General features: G+C 43.6%; 1 protein-coding gene across 3 annotated transcripts in view; it reads left to right on the top strand.

Annotated features, from left to right (window-relative positions):
* RGL1 (ral guanine nucleotide dissociation stimulator like 1) overlaps positions 1-17,183 on the top strand; it is an 88,540-nt gene that overhangs the window by 61,714 nt on the left and 9,643 nt on the right. For 2 of the 3 annotated variants that reach the window (XR_011049600.1, XM_068416833.1), the window contains exons 6-13: positions 2,831-2,955; positions 3,302-3,517; positions 8,220-8,323; positions 9,488-9,572; positions 12,674-12,763; positions 13,605-13,691; positions 15,182-15,214; positions 16,661-16,782. Coding sequence is in view for 2 of the 3 variants with exons in the window: in XM_068416833.1 (XP_068272934.1) it covers positions 2,831-2,955; positions 3,302-3,517; positions 8,220-8,323; positions 9,488-9,572; positions 12,674-12,763; positions 13,605-13,691; positions 15,182-15,214; positions 16,661-16,782 (862 nt within the window). In the remaining variant the exon portion in view is untranslated. The remainder of the gene's footprint in view (positions 1-2,830; positions 2,956-3,301; positions 3,518-8,219; positions 8,324-9,487; positions 9,573-12,673; positions 12,764-13,604; positions 13,692-15,181; positions 15,215-16,660; positions 16,783-17,183) is intronic. The other variant, XM_068416834.1, reaches the window with a different exon arrangement.

Genomic DNA, 17,183 nt, shown 5'->3' with positions numbered 1-17,183 from the left:
AGCTGCGACAAAATACCGCTTGAGTCCCAAGCCTTGTTGTCATGAAGCTTTTCTTCCTAGTTACCATCATGTCAAAGGAAGTGTCTGTGGCTGTTTTTTCCTATTTGAGTGGCCGGCTGCTGGGATCCAAGGACAGAGGAAAAACTTACGTTATTGGGGGTCACAATCTACTGAAACAATAGTGAACTGTAGTAACACAAACATGGTGTGCAGCGTCAAGCCTGACACATCCCCTTATCCTGGTCAGGAAGCTTCCTGTGGCATAAGCTGAAAAGTCAAAGGAGCTCACGTTGTGCGTGAATGAGAACTAGAATCGACTTCCAGCTTTGGTAGAGGGGGGAGAGGGAATAATTCATGTAAAGGAAATGACAGAAAAAAAAACCATTTCATCCCATAAAAATCATGTCTGCCGGATGTTCCAGAAATACCATGTCAATGCATAATACTGTGAAATGCCAAATTAACTGGGTCATTAACACATACATAAAAAGGAGTACCACATAGAACCGGGGCGTTTTCATTACTGAACACAGGTAAGTGAACAGGATTGCTAATATGTGCCTATTGATGTCCTTTCCTGGGTTTGGTTCCCACAGGCCAAACAAAGCAAGCTCACAAAGAGTTATATTTGGGTTCATCTCTTGTTCAAAGCGAGCAGAAGTTCCCAGCAGCCCTGCTTCTGCATTTGCTTCCTCAAGTAACAGTTGAAAAGGTTCTTTTTTGAGTTATAGATGGATCAATTTGATAACATTTTCCAAATCGTGGCAGAATCAAGGCTGTTAATTAGAATAAGAGGAGGAGAATGCAATTAACCTGCAGGGTCTGCAGAGAAGAGTTTTAGAGCTGTCAGTTTATCAGAGCTCCATCTTTGTTCATTTCAGAGATTTCTTTCAAAACTCTTAATGTGTTGGGTGCAATCAAGACTTGCTGATAATTATTGTCCTAAAGCATCCACGTTGTGCTACGAAATTACCAATTTTGGTCCTAATCCTACAGTTTGATTAGTGTAATCAGACCTCCATTCAGTGCTGCCATCAGCCATGCCAGTCGATTAGATTGTAGTACCAGATACATAGATTAAAAAAAAAGCTGTTGATGGCCTTAATTCTTGCAGCTTGAGCAATACAAAGCAAGGTGAGTCAGAGATTGCAAATTCAGAAGGGGCACGTGGTTGCTCTCTCTGAAGTCATGAGGGCAGCTGGGCTTTGAGGGGGCTAAATGGATCAGAGCAATTTGAAGGTGATGAGTACAAGAGGATTCCAGCTTCTTGGGGTGTAGGGAGAAGACTGGTTACACATTTATGAAGCAGAGAGAGAAAGAGGCATGAAAAAAGAAAAGGACAATCTTGGGTTGCACTCCAGGACCTGATTTTAAGGGCGCTGTGAGGTTTTGAGTAGGGTTGCAACTTGGTGATGAGGATTTTCAGTTGACTTTCAAGAGCTGAAAGGAAAATGAAGAGTTATGTAGCCAAAAAGAGAGAGAAAAAAGTGTGACTGGTAACAGTTCAGTAGAAGTCCATTTAGTTATGTGTCTTACTTCAAAACAGCCACAGAAAAATAATGCTGGAACAGAGGTCTCCGTTTATCATATTTAGCTCTGTCAATAAATTGTGCAATTGGAATGTACAGATGAAAATCTGATACAGCCTGTAGATATGTTCCATCAAAACTGTAGCAGTTTACATCGATAATTAGGTTTTGCCAATTAATGAAGAAAAGAAACCAAAGTATTTCAAAAAACGATGATGAAGTATCACTTTATTTGCTTTTGTTGCTTTAATGTCTGTTCTGCTTTAATTGGAGATGAAGAATTGCATAACATACTCTGAAATGTGCTGCTTGCTTTTGTTAACGAAATCTCCCTGGTAGTAAACTCGGTGCTTTCATTGTTAGTCTTCAACAAGTCCATGTTTTTTCCTCCCTTCTTTTGGAGTTACTGTGGCCTTACAGTAAAAGGGATTAGGAAGAGGATTTATTTTCAGGGATTTTCTGTTTGACTTCCTCTACCACGGGAAACAAGGGCATAGTTCTTTGTGTTTTAACGTGGCTTTGTTCCCAAACTCCTTTGGTAGGAGCCAAAAGGTGACACGGGAACATCTGTGAAATCCCTTCCCTTCTGCGCTGGATCGGCTCCCTGGATGAGGACAGTCTCCTCTCTCCCCTCTTCACTGCTGCCCAGGGCACATTCAGAAGCAGCATTAGGTGCTCACTGTATTCCCTCTTCTGGGAAAAATTCCCAGAGAGGGATGCTGGAATAAACTCTCTTCAATATAGTCCACGTAGCCCTGTGAAGGCACAACTGGTGCCAAGAAAATACGGTGTCTCCTTTTATTTCCACACATGGGAGATGAAATCTGGGTATAAGAGCATTCCTAATGCAATGTTCTGGGGATATAACTGCAGTCTGGTCCCTTTGCAGTTTGATTTTTTGTTTTCAGATTACAAAATGCGTAAATATTTTTTTTATTTAAAAATATTAAAGCAGATTAACAAAATTCTGCAATGATAATAATGAAATTTTCTTGGGGGGGTGGTGGTGGCTTTTCTTTCAGAGGAATGGTTAGGGAATGGGTTAAGCCACTTCTCAGCTAAGAGACCCTAAACAGCTCAGTTCTCTCTATTTCTTTTTCTTCCACCTTTTCTTTGCCTATTTAATCTGCTCATCATCTTTCTCACTAAAATATGCAGCACAGTGGGGCCATTACATCAGGCAGGACCCTTGGGGCATTCTGCTCGAATGTATACAGTGATATTTTAAAATAAACAAACATCTGCTTTGATTCACTCTTTGCTGTATAAATTTACTAAGTCATGTTTTCCATCCTGAACAGATGGGTTCCATAGCATTTTCCCCTGTAACCTATCTGATGAAGAGGACCTGGAGATCAGCAGTCCAGAAGAATTCTCTTTTTTCCAAGAAGACCTTGTGGCAGAACAGTTGACGTACATGGATGCAGTATGTATGAAATGCTAGGGAAAATCATGCTGGGCTTCTAAGTTTTTAAAGCTATGGCAATATAAGTATAGTATTCGAAAACAAGCCTGTTGTTGGGACACAGAACACAGCTCTGCTTGGTTATCCAAGCTTGCTTCGTTCATTGGGCTGACAGTTCTTTTAGGGCATCAAGCCTATAAAGAGTATGCCAAAGTGTATCTTTTAAACTAAGAGGAAACAAATGTTTACCTTTTAATACCATATTAGATTTAGATCCAATTTGCACTGTAAACATGCATTTTTCTTCTTGTGGACTATAGAGATCTAGGGGGATCCTGCTGACTTGCACACCTCTATTTCCCTCTAGCAACTCTTCAAGAAAGTTGTGTCCTACCACTGTTTGGGATGCATCTGGTCTCAAAGGGATAAGAAAGAAAACAAGCACCTGGTACCTACCATCAGAGCCACCATCTCTCAGTTCAATGCAGTTACCAAATGTGTCATCAGCACTGTCCTGGAGAACAAAGAACTCAAAACACAGCAAAGAGCCAAGATCATTGAGAAGTGGATTCATATTGCACATGTAAAGCATTTATTCTTGACTGTTTAATGTTCCTTGTGCGGGTGCCTTGGAGGGAGGGAGTTGGGAGGGGAGAAAGGGGTTGTATGCATTGGCCCCAGGCCAGGGAACATCTTAGCTCTAATTCTATTTCTAACTGACTTTCTTGGTAATAGCAGATGAAGTATTGCCCTTCCTCTCCTTAGTTCCTTCCCCACCATGGAAATGGGGTGGATGCTTGTCCCTTCGTAGGGCTAGGAGTGCTAATTAATGGGTGAGGCAGATACTGTGTCTTGCAGATGGGGAGTGCCATGTAATTGATGATGTAATATTTATGGTAAGATAGGTATAAATTCAACCATTTCACTTCCCTAGGAAGAAAATACTGCTCATATCAGTGACTGTTGATACCATCCAAAGGTTAGACTTGTTTTCAGAGGGAAGTTTAACAAGAATGGAGTAGGACTGGCGGTGGGCATGGTCAGAATAAGCTTTGAGCTTACCTGCCTTTGGTTATTCATGTTCAGTCAGTGAGCATCATGCTCCCTCTCCTGCATCTATGAACACCATGAGAGTTGAAATCAGATATGGTGCAAGACAGTACAACTGTTTGGTTTTATACATTTTTATATATGTGTGTGTATGTATGAGTACAAGTTGGGGACAGAGCTGTTGGAGAGCAGCGTAGGGGAAAGGGACCTGGGGGTCCTAGTGGACAGCAGGATGACCATGAGCCAGCAGTGTGCCCTTGTGGCCAAGAAGGCCAATGGCATCCTGGGGTGTATTAGAAGGGGTGTGGTCAGCAGGTCAAGAGAGGTTCTCCTCCCCCTCTACTCTGCCCTGGTGAGGCCGCATCTGGAATATTGTGTCCAGTTCTGGGCCCCTCAGTTCAGGAAGGACAGGGAACTGCTAGAGAGAGTCCAGCGCAGAGCCACGAAGGTGATTAAGGGAGTGGAACATCTCCCTTATGAGGAGAGGCTGAGGGAGCTGGGTCTCTTTAGCTTGGAGAAGAGGAGACTGAGGGGTGACCTCATTAATGTTTATAAATATGTAAAGGGCAAGTGTCACGAGGATGGAGCCAGGCTCTTCTCAGTGACATCCCTTGACAGGACAGGGGGCAATGGGTGCAAGCTGGAACACAGGAGGGGCCACATAAATATGAGGAAAAACTTCTTTACGGTGAGGGTGACTGAACACTGGCACAGGCTGCCCAGAGAGGCTGTGGAGTCTCCTTCTCTGGAGACATTCAAAACCCGCCTGGACGCGTTCCTGTGTGACATGGTCTAGGTAATCCTGCTCCGGCAGGGGATTGGACTGGATGATCTTTCGAGGTCCCTTCCAATCCCGAACATTCTGTGATTCTGTGATATACATGAAATGAAAGTATATACAAGGTTTTAAGTAAGTGCAGACAAAGCTAACTTACTTCTAGGAAGCAGTAGCCTCTTTAACATGTGAAAATGAAATTATTGTTTGTACTCTTTTGTTTTGAAAAATTCTTGAGGCTGAAAAGTCATTTGCCTACTGAGTTATTCCCGGTTTACATCAGGTGTACAAACCAGCTGGGTTTAGAGGGGGTGAGAGGTGCAAGCAGTGACCAGAAAAAATAAGTCGAGTTACAATATGGTACCAGTCTCCTCATCTTCTCACCTTTCTGCTTTATCATTGTCTCACGTGTTTCTCTAATACATTTTTATTCTTTACTCCAATTCCTTTGTCTTGTAGCAGACTGTGTGTTTCTTAATCTTTATGCAACAGGGTTTTGCACGCCTTCTTTACGTAACTCCAGTTTGATAATTTCTTAGATTTAATCTTTAATATTTTACTCTGTAACCTTTTAACTCCCCTCAGAGCACTGGGCAGCAAACTAGATCTCTCTTTTGAAGAGACCATTTAAAGCACTTTCATATGTATGTGTGTTGACTTTTGCTTGAAGAATCACATGGATTCTTTCCGAGCTATACAAAATAAGCAGTCATGAAAAGCTCAAGCCAAGCAGAGACTTTCCAACCTTGACAATGCCCTTCTGTGCTACCAGAGGCAGTATTGTTAGTCCTGGCACCTACGCTCTGGCAACAGCATGGTTCAGGAAACTGGTATGGGGAAGAAGTTGTCTTTCACCTCTCTCTTGGCCCTTCTGTTGACTCGTTTTTGTTATCATCTGATGGCTGCTTTATAGCCCGGGTGAATGGATTAGGCAGTTTGATGCCTATTTTCTGCGTGCACATCTTTAATTTGCAGAGGGTACCAGCTAAATGGGCCCTTATGGGGCAGTCTGGTCTGCAGGCTGGGCAAGCAAGTACGAAGCAGCTTCCTGCTCATCTTGGGTCAGCCCAGGGAGGCACGGGGAAGCCAGGACAGGCATCACCCTCATGACACTTGTTCTATGGATGGAGAACTTTGTTCTCCACCTCTGTTGATTCAGTGCTTCTCCCTTTACTTAATTCATACACATAATTACTCCAGTCTTGGCTAAGCACATGAAAAATGCATGCGCACACTCTACGAAATAATTGCACATGTAGAACAGCTAGTTGCTTATATACTTAGCTGCCCACTTCTGAAGACGCTTGCTTTGTGCATGCAAATGAGTGTTTTGAATAGTTAGATGCCTGAATTAGAAAATAATCCACTCATTAAAGCGCAGTTATTCACTGACAGCTAACTCTGTAACTTAGCAGCATGGAGTTCCATGTTTGTTATCTGTTCGTGACTTTTTGATCCAGTTTCTTGGTTACAAGACAAAGTGAATACTTTTTCTGCCAGCCCTTTCTGCTCCACCTAGATCTAAGGCTCCTGAGCAGAAGCAGCCAATTTCACTCACACAATATTTTCTTTAAAAATAAAAAGTAAAACTGAAATCATTAATATCCTGTTATGCTTAACTTTTTAAATCAAAGTTGCTTCTGCACTGGATTCTTTCTGGTTTTCCCCTTGTGAAGGACACAGCATGAAACAAAGTTATGCAAAGCGGTCTTAAAAATTCTTCTTATATACAAATGAAAGCTTGCTGAAGTTTAGTCTGCAGTCAGTTAAATCATTGAGAACATAAAATCCAATATTGAATTCCTAATGTTCTTTGAATTATGCAACGTGCAATTAAGTCAAGATGGTTCCGAAGTAGATCTTCCAGTCCAAACTCCTGTTGTATTTCAAAGAAAAGCAATGCTAAGAATTTCTACCTCTAAATCTATGTTCTCCCCAGCCTGAATTTCAAGTTGAACATAAAGAAAGAAGGATCTGCTTCTCAAACGTGTCAGTCTCTGAAGAAGAGCTGTTATGTGGCTTCTTTGGCCCCAAACCACGCAAAAATATCTTGCAGGTCTTGTGTGTCCTACCACGTGATCTTGAACTTGGCCTTTATGTAGCCTAACTGCCAAACTGCTTCAAGTGCTGTCTGCCCAGTCAGGCTGCTTAAGCCACACTTTGTTAAATGTAGTCTCCTAAACTACACAGAGATTTTTTTTTTTAGGTAAATAAATGTGATTAAATATACTTCCCTTAGCTGTTCAGTCAATTTTAACTCAACTCATGAATTTGGTGATATATTAAGGTGTGGCTTTTGTTTATGCTAAGGTTGCTTTACGTTTGTTCAGTCCTACAAAGGAAATAAATTATGTCTATTTTCACTGCGAGGATCCTTTACATAATCCGCATTATTAGTGTAATAATCAGCCCCATCAAAAATTTGCAGAAGCGGAATTGTAGTTTGAATGCATTCTCATCTACATGCAACAGTCACACTGGAGTGTGTTTTGTCTGCTTGATTTGCGTGTACAGACACCTGTTTGTGAGCGCTTGTATTTGCAAGAGTTTCCTCAGTCTGTGGTGCCCATGCTCTAGTTCATGAGCCACCAACAGGTTTACAGGAGTTCCTTGAAGAGTCATGGACCAGACTTTCCCCCCCGACTCCTTACTTCACAGAATCAATCAGGTTGGAAGAGCCCTCTGGGATCATCGAGTCCAACCATTGCCCTGACACCACCATGGCAACTAGACCATGGCACTAAGTGCCATGTCCAGTCTTTTCTTAAACACCTCCAGAGATGGTGACTCCACCACCTTCCATCTGCTTTACCAGGAATCTGGGCTATTTTTTTGAGAATTAAGTTTTTTCAGTATCCTTTTCCATCAAAGCTTTTGCCACAGAGAAGCTCCATAAGAAATGTCTATGAACCAGTCTCTCTGTTAGGATTTGATCCCAACTCTGGAAGAGCCAGGAAGGTTTTTCTCTTTAACAGTGTGCACATACTTGAATAACAGGTTATTCCTTTGCATGTCTTTATTTTTAATTGACACTTAGATGATTGAGGGTTTACATTTTAAATACCACATACAAAGAGGCAAAGCCTGGGGTTTTGCCCTAAAGGGTAAAAGGGGTTGGTAAGTATAAAGAGCTTTTAAAGAAGTGTAACATTTGTGCTTTTTAGCCTGCCTTCACGGACTCAGTTCCACTTTGATTTTTACTAGGACAACTGGAAGCTATAACACTGCAACATCACCACAAATACATGAAAGTGAGGAAAACAAGATATAAGTGCCAAAGCCCATAAAGTGTTTGGTGGCTGGAGGAGGGAGTGATATTTTTGATGCTCAATATTTGTACAGCTGCCTGCTTAGCAGTGAGGATGTGTAGCAAGCATGACACCGGTCAAACAGAAGAGCACCAACGTATTCGTAATGCTGACATTTAATGCTCCTGTATTTCTAACCGCTCCTTTCACAGGAATGTAGGATCCTGAAGAATTTTTCCTCCTTGAGGGCCATCATTTCAGCGCTGCAGTCCAACTCAATCTATCGGCTAAAGAAGACCTGGGCGTGTGTTCCAAAGTAAGCTTCCCCCTCTGCTCCTGTGGCTAGCCCCAAACAAAGGCAAAAAGCTCAGTTCTCCTTCTTTTTATCTTGTTCTTCTCAATCTTCCTGCTCTGTTCCTTCATGGACATCTGTTCTCTTAGAAGAACCTCTCATTCCTGTGAGGCTCAGACCCCTTTTTTGAGTCCGCCTGCTGTGAGCTCCTCTTTCATATTGAGGGGACAACCTGCCCTCACGGATACTGAGTCTCTCTGCCTTTATAGCATATTGGATCTTCCACAACCTATTTTGAAAAACTATGGGACTAGCTACTCACCCAGCTCATGCACACCACTCTTGGAAGGTCAGCAAAAGGGCACCATGATACTTGCGTATTGTCTTCTCTCCTGTGAAGTTGGAGGAGGTCCAGGTTACTACAAACCCACACTAATCCTCTCCTGGTCCTGAAATTCCCTTAAAATATATCCCCAAACTACAAAATCCAAATCTGTATTGAAGGCAATATTTCTTACAGGGCAACACCTTTTTGTGCAACTGGCACATTTACTGCGTGCCAAAGAGACACCAGAAATCTTGGTGTAGGAAAGATGATGTTCTGCTCATTAGGTTTAGGAAGAAGAGATTACTTTCCTTTGCCTTTGATAAACAAAGCCAAATGTCCCTCTGCCACGCAGCATACTTGTGCATTTTCCCTAGAGAGGTGAGGTCTTTCCTTCTGCTGCCCCGTGTCCTGATCAAAATATTGCCATCTTGTGTGTATAGGGTTGGGTAATAGAAAGGGACTTGTACACTTAAAGGCTTCTAGCTTTCCAGAGTGCATGGAACAGAGCAAAAATGAAGTATTTAGGATACCTCTTACAACTATTTTTCTGTTCCTTTGTACACCCACTTTCTCACAACAATCTCATACCCTGCAATGTGATTGACAGCCCTGCTCGGGGTCTACGTACCTATGGCATTTCTTCGTGATGCTGTCAAATAAGGCCTGACTTTACTGGGAGCACCAGAAGAGCCCAGGAGGGTTCCTAGTAGATGTGCAGCATCTCACTGGATGCATTTTGGTGGTGTTATCTTTTATGTGCCCGACTGTTAATGATTAATGAGAAAAAAAGCTGAACAGTAATCTGATCTGATTTAGAGTGCTTACTAATAACCTAAATGATTTAATCTCTTCCTGTACAGGGACATAATGCTGGTGTTCGAAGAGCTGTCTGATATCTTCTCAGACCATGACAATTATTTGACAACTAGGGAGCTGCTAATGAAGGTGAGAATTAGCTTGAGCTGCAAGGCTTGCGACCTCAATCAAAGCTGGGGTTACCCCTTTTTCTAACCAGCTGCCAAAGCTCATCTCTCCCTGAACTACTGTACGCAGAGCTTCAGGGAAGATAGGTCTGTAAAACCTGTGCTTTCCTGCTGGGATCAGAGGTGGTTTCCTTGTCCCTGAAGGAACCTACACTAGCATGAGCCTGTTGAGCTTGGATGCCCACATCCAGCAGGCTGCAGCAGCACAGCCCTGCATGGACCCCTTGGAGCCCCTCACTGCTGTAGTTAGGTAACTGGTAATGCTCAAATGTAATTTCATAAAAATCAAATTTCATAAAAATCAAATCATAAATCAAATGTAATACATAATTTACATTTGATGTAAAGACATAATTTGTTTCCTTTGTAGGACTGATCAGCTAGACGCTGATGTCTAGCTCAAGAATCATACCTGACATAGCACTGGGGCCACAACCAGAGTAAATAGGTGCCACGCAGTGTGATTTTACTGAGATGAGTTACAGATTAGCGCTTTGGCTTTATACTGCTCTGCATAGAGAGATGAACCACTACCTTGGGCACCTCTGAGCAGACCTGGAAAGGCTCAGGTTTGCATTGACGAGTGCAGAGCAACTCCAAATGAGATTCTCTGCTGCGTTGCACCACTGTGGTGCTTTTGACTTCACTGGAACAATGCCACTTAGCTTCAGCTGAGGAATTAAACCAAGATGTTTATCCAACTAGCCCGTACCTTTCTTGGAACTAGAAAACAGGGCTGGGAATTTCGAAGGAGCGGGCTTCCTGCTCGGTGTGTGGCCAGATGGACAACAAAGCAGGCTCTGTCTGAAACTGTTTGACTTGTGCGCTCTCCTGGGCGAACCCCAACAAGCTCAGGAACTTGAGTGAGGAAGAATAGCAGGGAAAGGTTATATTCTGTAGAAACTAAGGAATGGTTGTGGCAGTTTTTTTGGTTTACATGAAAAGTTTCTATAAACTGGCTAACCAGTTCACTTTTTGGCACCTCAATCCAATCTATCTACCTTACCCCCTTGCCTTGGTATCTGACACAGTGTGTTCTGCTCAGGAGTGATGGGTGAGCACATTCAAACCTCTCAGTTTGTTTTGTTTATCAGCATCTGTAGCTAATTTTTAAAGCAGGTGAGACAATAATAAGCGTAGAGAGAAAATGTGTGTTCAGAACAGCTTATTTAACTAAACATTCAAAAGACAAAACAACAACTCAGTCTGAGTCCAGACCGTCTGGCTCCCAACAAATCACTCTCTCCAGCTGCCCTAAGATTTGCAAAATATTTTGAAAGCAGCGAGAGGAGAAAAATTCCACAGAACAGCTAGGACCTCTCTCCTACTTCTCATCTCAGACCATTTTGTAACGATTGGCAGATTAATGGCCACTGAATCCTTAAAGTCTTTGTTTCCCTTCGCTATAAATAGCCTCTCTAGGGAAGCTGTTTGACCTTTCCTATCCATCCTGCAAATGTGAGTGTAGAGCAGAGACAATGTGTATGAAACAGGTTGGCTGGCATGGAGGGGGAGCGCTGTGTTCTCTCCTCCCCAAACAAGGGCTTTGCTGCGAGCTGCAGTTTCAGCTTCCGTGCCTGCCCGCCGGCTGCTCTGAGAGAATCTCATTTACCTTTTGGTGTCTTGAAGACATTGAGACAACGCTCCTTTGTCACTTGCTCCTGTTTTCCAGCTGAGGAAGGAAATACAGAGCTTGAGTGATCCATTAACTGTGACTGAGAGAAGCAAACGTTGTCACGAGAGGATCTTTACAAGTGCAGGCTGTTGTTTTGTGCCTCTTAAAAAGACATTGATAATGATTCATACCCCATCTGTCCGACCGCTGGAAAAAATAACAGTAACTCCCAGCATCCCGTATAGATCCAGGGAAATGAAGGGTACAGATCTATTGTGAAATAGCTCGTCTGTCATAGGAAAGCTTGAATTGTGGAGATGAATCACAGAATCACAGACTGGTTTGGGTTGGAAGGGACCTTACAGACCATCTAGTTCCAACCCCCCTGCCATAGGCAGGGAGACCTTCCTCTAGACCAGGTTGCTCCAAGCCCTGTCCAACCTGGCCTTGAACACTGCCAGGGAGGGGGCAGCCACAGCTGCTCTGGGCAACCTGGGCCAGTGTCTCACCACCCTCACAGCAAAGAATTTCTTCTTAATATCTCATCTCAATCTCCCCTCTTTCAGTTTAAAACCGTTCCCCCTCGTCCTGTCACTCCATGCCCTTGTAAAAAGCCCCTCTCCCGCTTTCCTGTAGGCCCCCTTCAGGTCCTGGAAGGTGCTAGAAGGTCTCCCCAGAGCCTTCTCTTCTCCAGGCTGAACAGCCCCAGCTCTCTCAGCCTGTCTCCAGAGCAGAGGGGCTCCAGCCCTCTGAGCATCTCGGTGGCCTCCTCTGGACTCGCTCCAACAGCTCCATGTCCTTCTGTTGGTGCCCCCAGAGCTGGACACAGCACTGCAGGGGGGGGTCTCACGAGAGCGGAGCAGAGGGGCAGAATCCCCTCCCTCGCCCTGCTGGCCACGCTGCTGGGGATGCAGCCCAGGATGAAAACCTATTACTTCCATTTCCTGCGTGGTTTTGGATTAGTCAATAAGCCACAGAGGGTAGTTGCTGGATCTCTACGTTGTGGCATAAGAAAAACAACAAAGCATTATGTAATATAGCGATGTTTGCTCTTAGCAGTCTTGATTAGGACATTAAACAGAAATCCTGAGGTCAAGAGTGTCTAAGGACACAGTTAAGAGAAGTCTCTGGACATCTGAAGTATATCTAAGCTGCTCTGATTTAAATTCTCAGGAGATTTTCAACAGCACTTAGCTTTGGCTGGAGTAGAGCTATTTTGCAGCAAAATTCCCTTATGGTCATCACGTGGGATTTTGTCCAAAATTCCCAATCAGTGTACCAGAAAATTAGCACATGTACGTATACATGCATGTACCTGCACAGCAAATATTTTTGCTGGCCTAGCTTGCCTGGTTAAATGTGTCTGCAATTACTTTACACAAAGGTAGTTGCCAGTTTACCACTTAGCTCCTCCGTTAATTGCCTTTTAACTCCCTTTTAACTCACAGGAAGGAACATCCAAATTTGCCAATCTGGACAGCAGTGTGAAAGAAAATCAGAAAAGGACACAGAGGCGACTGCAACTTCAAAAAGATATGGTGGGTTTGGGGTCCTCTTCCTACCCTTTTTGAACTGGTAACGTGATTAGCCCTAATTAGTGAATTATATAAAAAGCAAAATCTAGAAAGCTGTTTGGGATGGACAAGGGTTTGCCCTTCGTTTCAAGTCTTCCAGAAATGTACTAAACCTGCCAAATAAAAGGGTAATAAATGATTGATGGATATAAACATATGTTCATCATTTTTAACTGTCTTGTTTCTGTCCTACAAGAAAGAATTCCATTACTCTTGTTACCCTTTAGAGAGAAATACAGGGAAAGCCACACAATTTCATGTAGTAAAATACATAATACAAATACTGGAATTCTCATGATAAAGAAAATTAGCTCTGGCCAGAGCAGAAATCTCATTTACTTTTAAAGCAGCTCATGAACATACCAGCTCAACAAGCCCTGACATACCAGCTTGAAAATTGCACAGACTTCTACAGATTGCTTTGTAAAATGTGTCTGGTTTCCAGTCTGCTGGTGAAAATAGCTTTTGTCTCAAAGTTGGCAAAGATTTAGAAGGACAGGGGGAGAGAAATCTGGGATAGGGAGGCAAAAGGGCTGAATATGGGGTTTTTGTTTGTCTTTTAGTTTGACTGGAAAAAATACGGATCCTTTTGGGTGGTAGAAACAATCATTTCCTTCACAAGTGTAGAAACTCTCATTAGAATTTGATTTAGATTCTAGATTAGATACTGAGGATGACGTAATGAAAGAAAACATTGGTTAAGCAGATTACTTTTATTTTGTTTTCTTATACAGGTGTATTCTAGCACTCTTAATTATTACCCTTTCTCAGTCAATTAATGCAGCATTGCTCTGATTATTTGCAGGGAGTAATGCAAGGCACGGTACCTTATCTTGGTACCTTCCTCACTGATCTCATCATGCTTGACACAGCCTTTCAGGACCATATCGAGGTAATTTGGGGCAATTTTTGGAATCCTAAATATCCTCCCTGCTTTATGAGTGGGTCTGCTCCTGTATCTTCTACTGGGTTCTTGTGCAGTTCTTAAAAATGGAGGAATCTGCTTTCAAAAAAAAAAAAGGAGGAATGTGCAGTTTTATTAGCAACAAGAATCTTACGTGAATTTGAGTGCAGTTATCTCAAGGGACGAGCTCAGCGTTGTATTTCATCTTGTTTTCTTACGTTAGAAACCGTGAAGAAAGCAGGCTTTCCATTATTCTGTTTTATTTTCCTGAAAACAACATTTTAGTGTAAAGATTTCTGTGAATAATTGGTAAATACACAGAATGGGTAAAATACACAGAATCACGAATTCAGCTCTTCAGACTGATCACTGAAGTGCTTCGATATCGACTCAAATGCATCTGAGCCCTAAAGTGATTAAAGACTTGCTTTTTCATTTCTCTTTAGCTGAACAAGCAGGGAGAACCAATCTAGCACAGGGAGGGAAAAAGGACTGCGAGAGAGTCTGGTTGTTTAACAGAGACTGAGGATGGGGCCAGTTTTCAAAGGTGTTCGTTTCAGAGGTTTTCAAACCCCTTTGAAAATTGGCCCCATTAATGGAGACACAGAATCACAGAATCAACCAGGTTGGAAGAGCCCTCTGGGATCATCGAGTCCAACCATTGCCCTGACACCACCATGGCAACTAGACCATGGCACTAAGTGCCATGTCCAGGCTTTTCTTAAACCCCTCCAGAGATGGTGACTCCACCACCTCCCTGGGCAGCCCCTTCCAATGGCTAATGACCCTTGCTGAGAAGAAATGCTTCCTAATGTCCAACCTGAACCTCCCCTGGTAAAGCTTGAGGCTCTGTCCTACAGAATCACAGAATCAGTCAGGTTGGAAGAGAAGCACTCGAGGAGCCACGCTGCAGGCGCTCAGCCTGCATTGTTCTGATGTTGAGGTTTATGATATTTATGATAAGAATGGGCAAATACACTTCTCCCCGGGCTGGTAATGGTTGCTGGTTTGTTTGGTGGTTGGTTGTTTTGCAAAACCGCACTAAAGCAGGCCTGTGTAAGGTGGCTGTATATCCATTTTGGTTTTGGCAGCTCCCCTTCTTTCCATGCTTTGTGTTTCTGAACCTCTCTGGGAACACCACTGAACTCCCAGCACGGGCAAAAGCCCAGTTTGTTTCTTGCGTGCAAAATCCCACTAGTGTTCTTCAGACACAGCTTTTATGAGCGTTCTTGCATTGGGCTTTTCTTCTTGGGCTCGTTGCCATTTAGGCCATGAGGACAGACATCCTTTGGAAACTCATATATATATATATATAAGTGCTGTGGTTTTTACCAGATCTGGAAACAGGTATTTTTAGAAGGCCCTCGCTCAGGGCAGGTCTGTGCTTTACATTAGCCTCGCTACTTCATCCTGTTTGTCATTAAATTCAGCTGAGCATGTGCTCTTCTGCTCTGATCCCTTCTCTTTCCTTCCAACAGGGTGGCCTGATAAATTTTGAAAAGAGACGAAAGGTAAGTCAAATGTTTTGTGATTTTTACTTTACTGATGCCCTGTTTTAGAGCGTTCTCTTGTCGAGGCCATTTGCTTTTGCTCAGGCACATACAACAGCCTCTAATTTTAATGCAAGTTCACAAGGAAAGACTGGATCCCTGAAGCCTCTGCCAAGCTGTGAAGGGTGGTGCAGGAAGACAACCTACTTTTTAGATGTCTGCAACAGGGGAAGAGGAGCTGCAGGCCACTTGCTTCCATGGGATTTACATCTGGGGCACCCACATTCCCTCCGTTTGGTGTTCACGGGAATACGTTACTTGTGTACGTCCTATGTGTTGAGAGTGAATCAGACCTGGTGGCGCGAGACCTTTGCTTTCCAGAAGATATAGTTTGTAAACATCTTCCTTCTGCTGCAGTAAACTATTTGTAGGTAAAGGGCTGCAAAGAGTAAACTAGGCACACGGGACTGAGAAATAAATGCTGTCAGTCTTTCCTCTCAGCCTGATCCTTGTTGGTCAGAGATAAGTAATGCTATGTAGGAGTAAAGGTGCCAGGGTTACATCTGTCAGAATGAAATCGTGCCAAATCTCTGTTCTGGGGTCTGAAAGCAGACGTGGATTTGGCTGTGATGGAGCCATTTCCTTCCCCTAACTGCTCCCAGCTCTACAAACCACTTCTTGGACTTGCCTTGTATGACTGCACGGCTCAGATACACGAGCTTCTCCGTGGTCGTCAGTCCAGCTTCGTACAAACCAGTGGCAAAGCTGCCCTCTGAACCCCTGAGCACTCAGCTCCATTCCTGCGTCCTGATTCTATACCCTGCCCTAATGCAAGGGGGTTTTAAGGATTATTTTGGCAGAGTGTATGCAGGTGGACTAGTCACACATATCAAGGGTAGCATTTTATGTTCCTCTGGTGCAAGTGTGGGTGCACAAAGAGCAAAGCCAGGGAGGATCAGACTCTGCTTTCAACACAGGCACCCCTAATTATTCCCCTTGCTGGCTGCCTGAGAACCACCTAAGTACAGAGCATGATTCTTCTCTCGGAGCTGGTCTGGCCAGCGCAGAGCGGGTAGGGTAACCTGAAGAACCTGTGACCCTTTGCTACCCTTGTTCCTAGAGGAACAACCAGCGGTGCTGCCGTTGGGTGGGTTTGCACTGGTGTGACGCTTCAGTTGGTACTTGGGCAAAGCTCTGGGGTCAAGTATGATTCCTTGTGGTTGTCTTCTGATTTGTGTGTGGCTGATAAAACGTTCACATTTCAATGCATGTTACGGATGATGCGGGGGGGAATCTTCATTGTTTGAAAAAATGGTTCGTGAAATAGTCACTCAACTGGAACTGAACTTCAGGTCAGGCTAAGTTTGTACGAGATGTGCTGTTGCATGTGTTTAGTATGTGGATGAATCTGTCTGGCTTTATCGTGTTTTCTAATTAGAATTCCTGTTTGATTCTTTATTTTCTTAGGAATTTGAAGTTATCGCCCAAATTATGCTCTTGCAATCTGCATGTAACAACTATTGCATGACACCAGACCAAAAATTCATCCAGTGGTTCAAGAGACAGCAGCATTTAACTGAGGAGGAGAGGTAGGTTCTCAGTCCAGCTGGCGAAGCCAGCTTTTCTCACCCCACACCCAGCTGCAGGTAGGTTATGTCAGCCTTTAGCCATCCTCTTACAGGAACTTATGTATGTGCTGCTGCTCGAGGAGAGTGGAAATACATCTGCCCTCTGCTAAACAGCTGTAGAAAACCTGTTGAATGCTTCACAGGGTTTAGTTTTGAGACTGGAAATCAGGCTTCTGCCTTTGAAATATTATAGTGTGTTGTGTCTGGGCTGTCTGTATGCCCAGACACGCGCTCACAAGAGGATCCTAAGGGACGTCAAGATGCAGGCACTGAGCGCTGGGCTGGCGGATGCGGGCAGCAGGTAGCCAAGGCAACGCAGAGCTCGCTGAGCACTCATCAGATAAACGCCTCCCGGGTATTTG

Source organism: Nyctibius grandis, chromosome 21, assembly GCF_013368605.1.
Source record: "Nyctibius grandis isolate bNycGra1 chromosome 21, bNycGra1.pri, whole genome shotgun sequence".
Taxonomy (NCBI): domain Eukaryota; kingdom Metazoa; phylum Chordata; class Aves; order Nyctibiiformes; family Nyctibiidae; genus Nyctibius; species Nyctibius grandis.
This window is presented reverse-complemented; position numbering and strand designations above follow the sequence as displayed.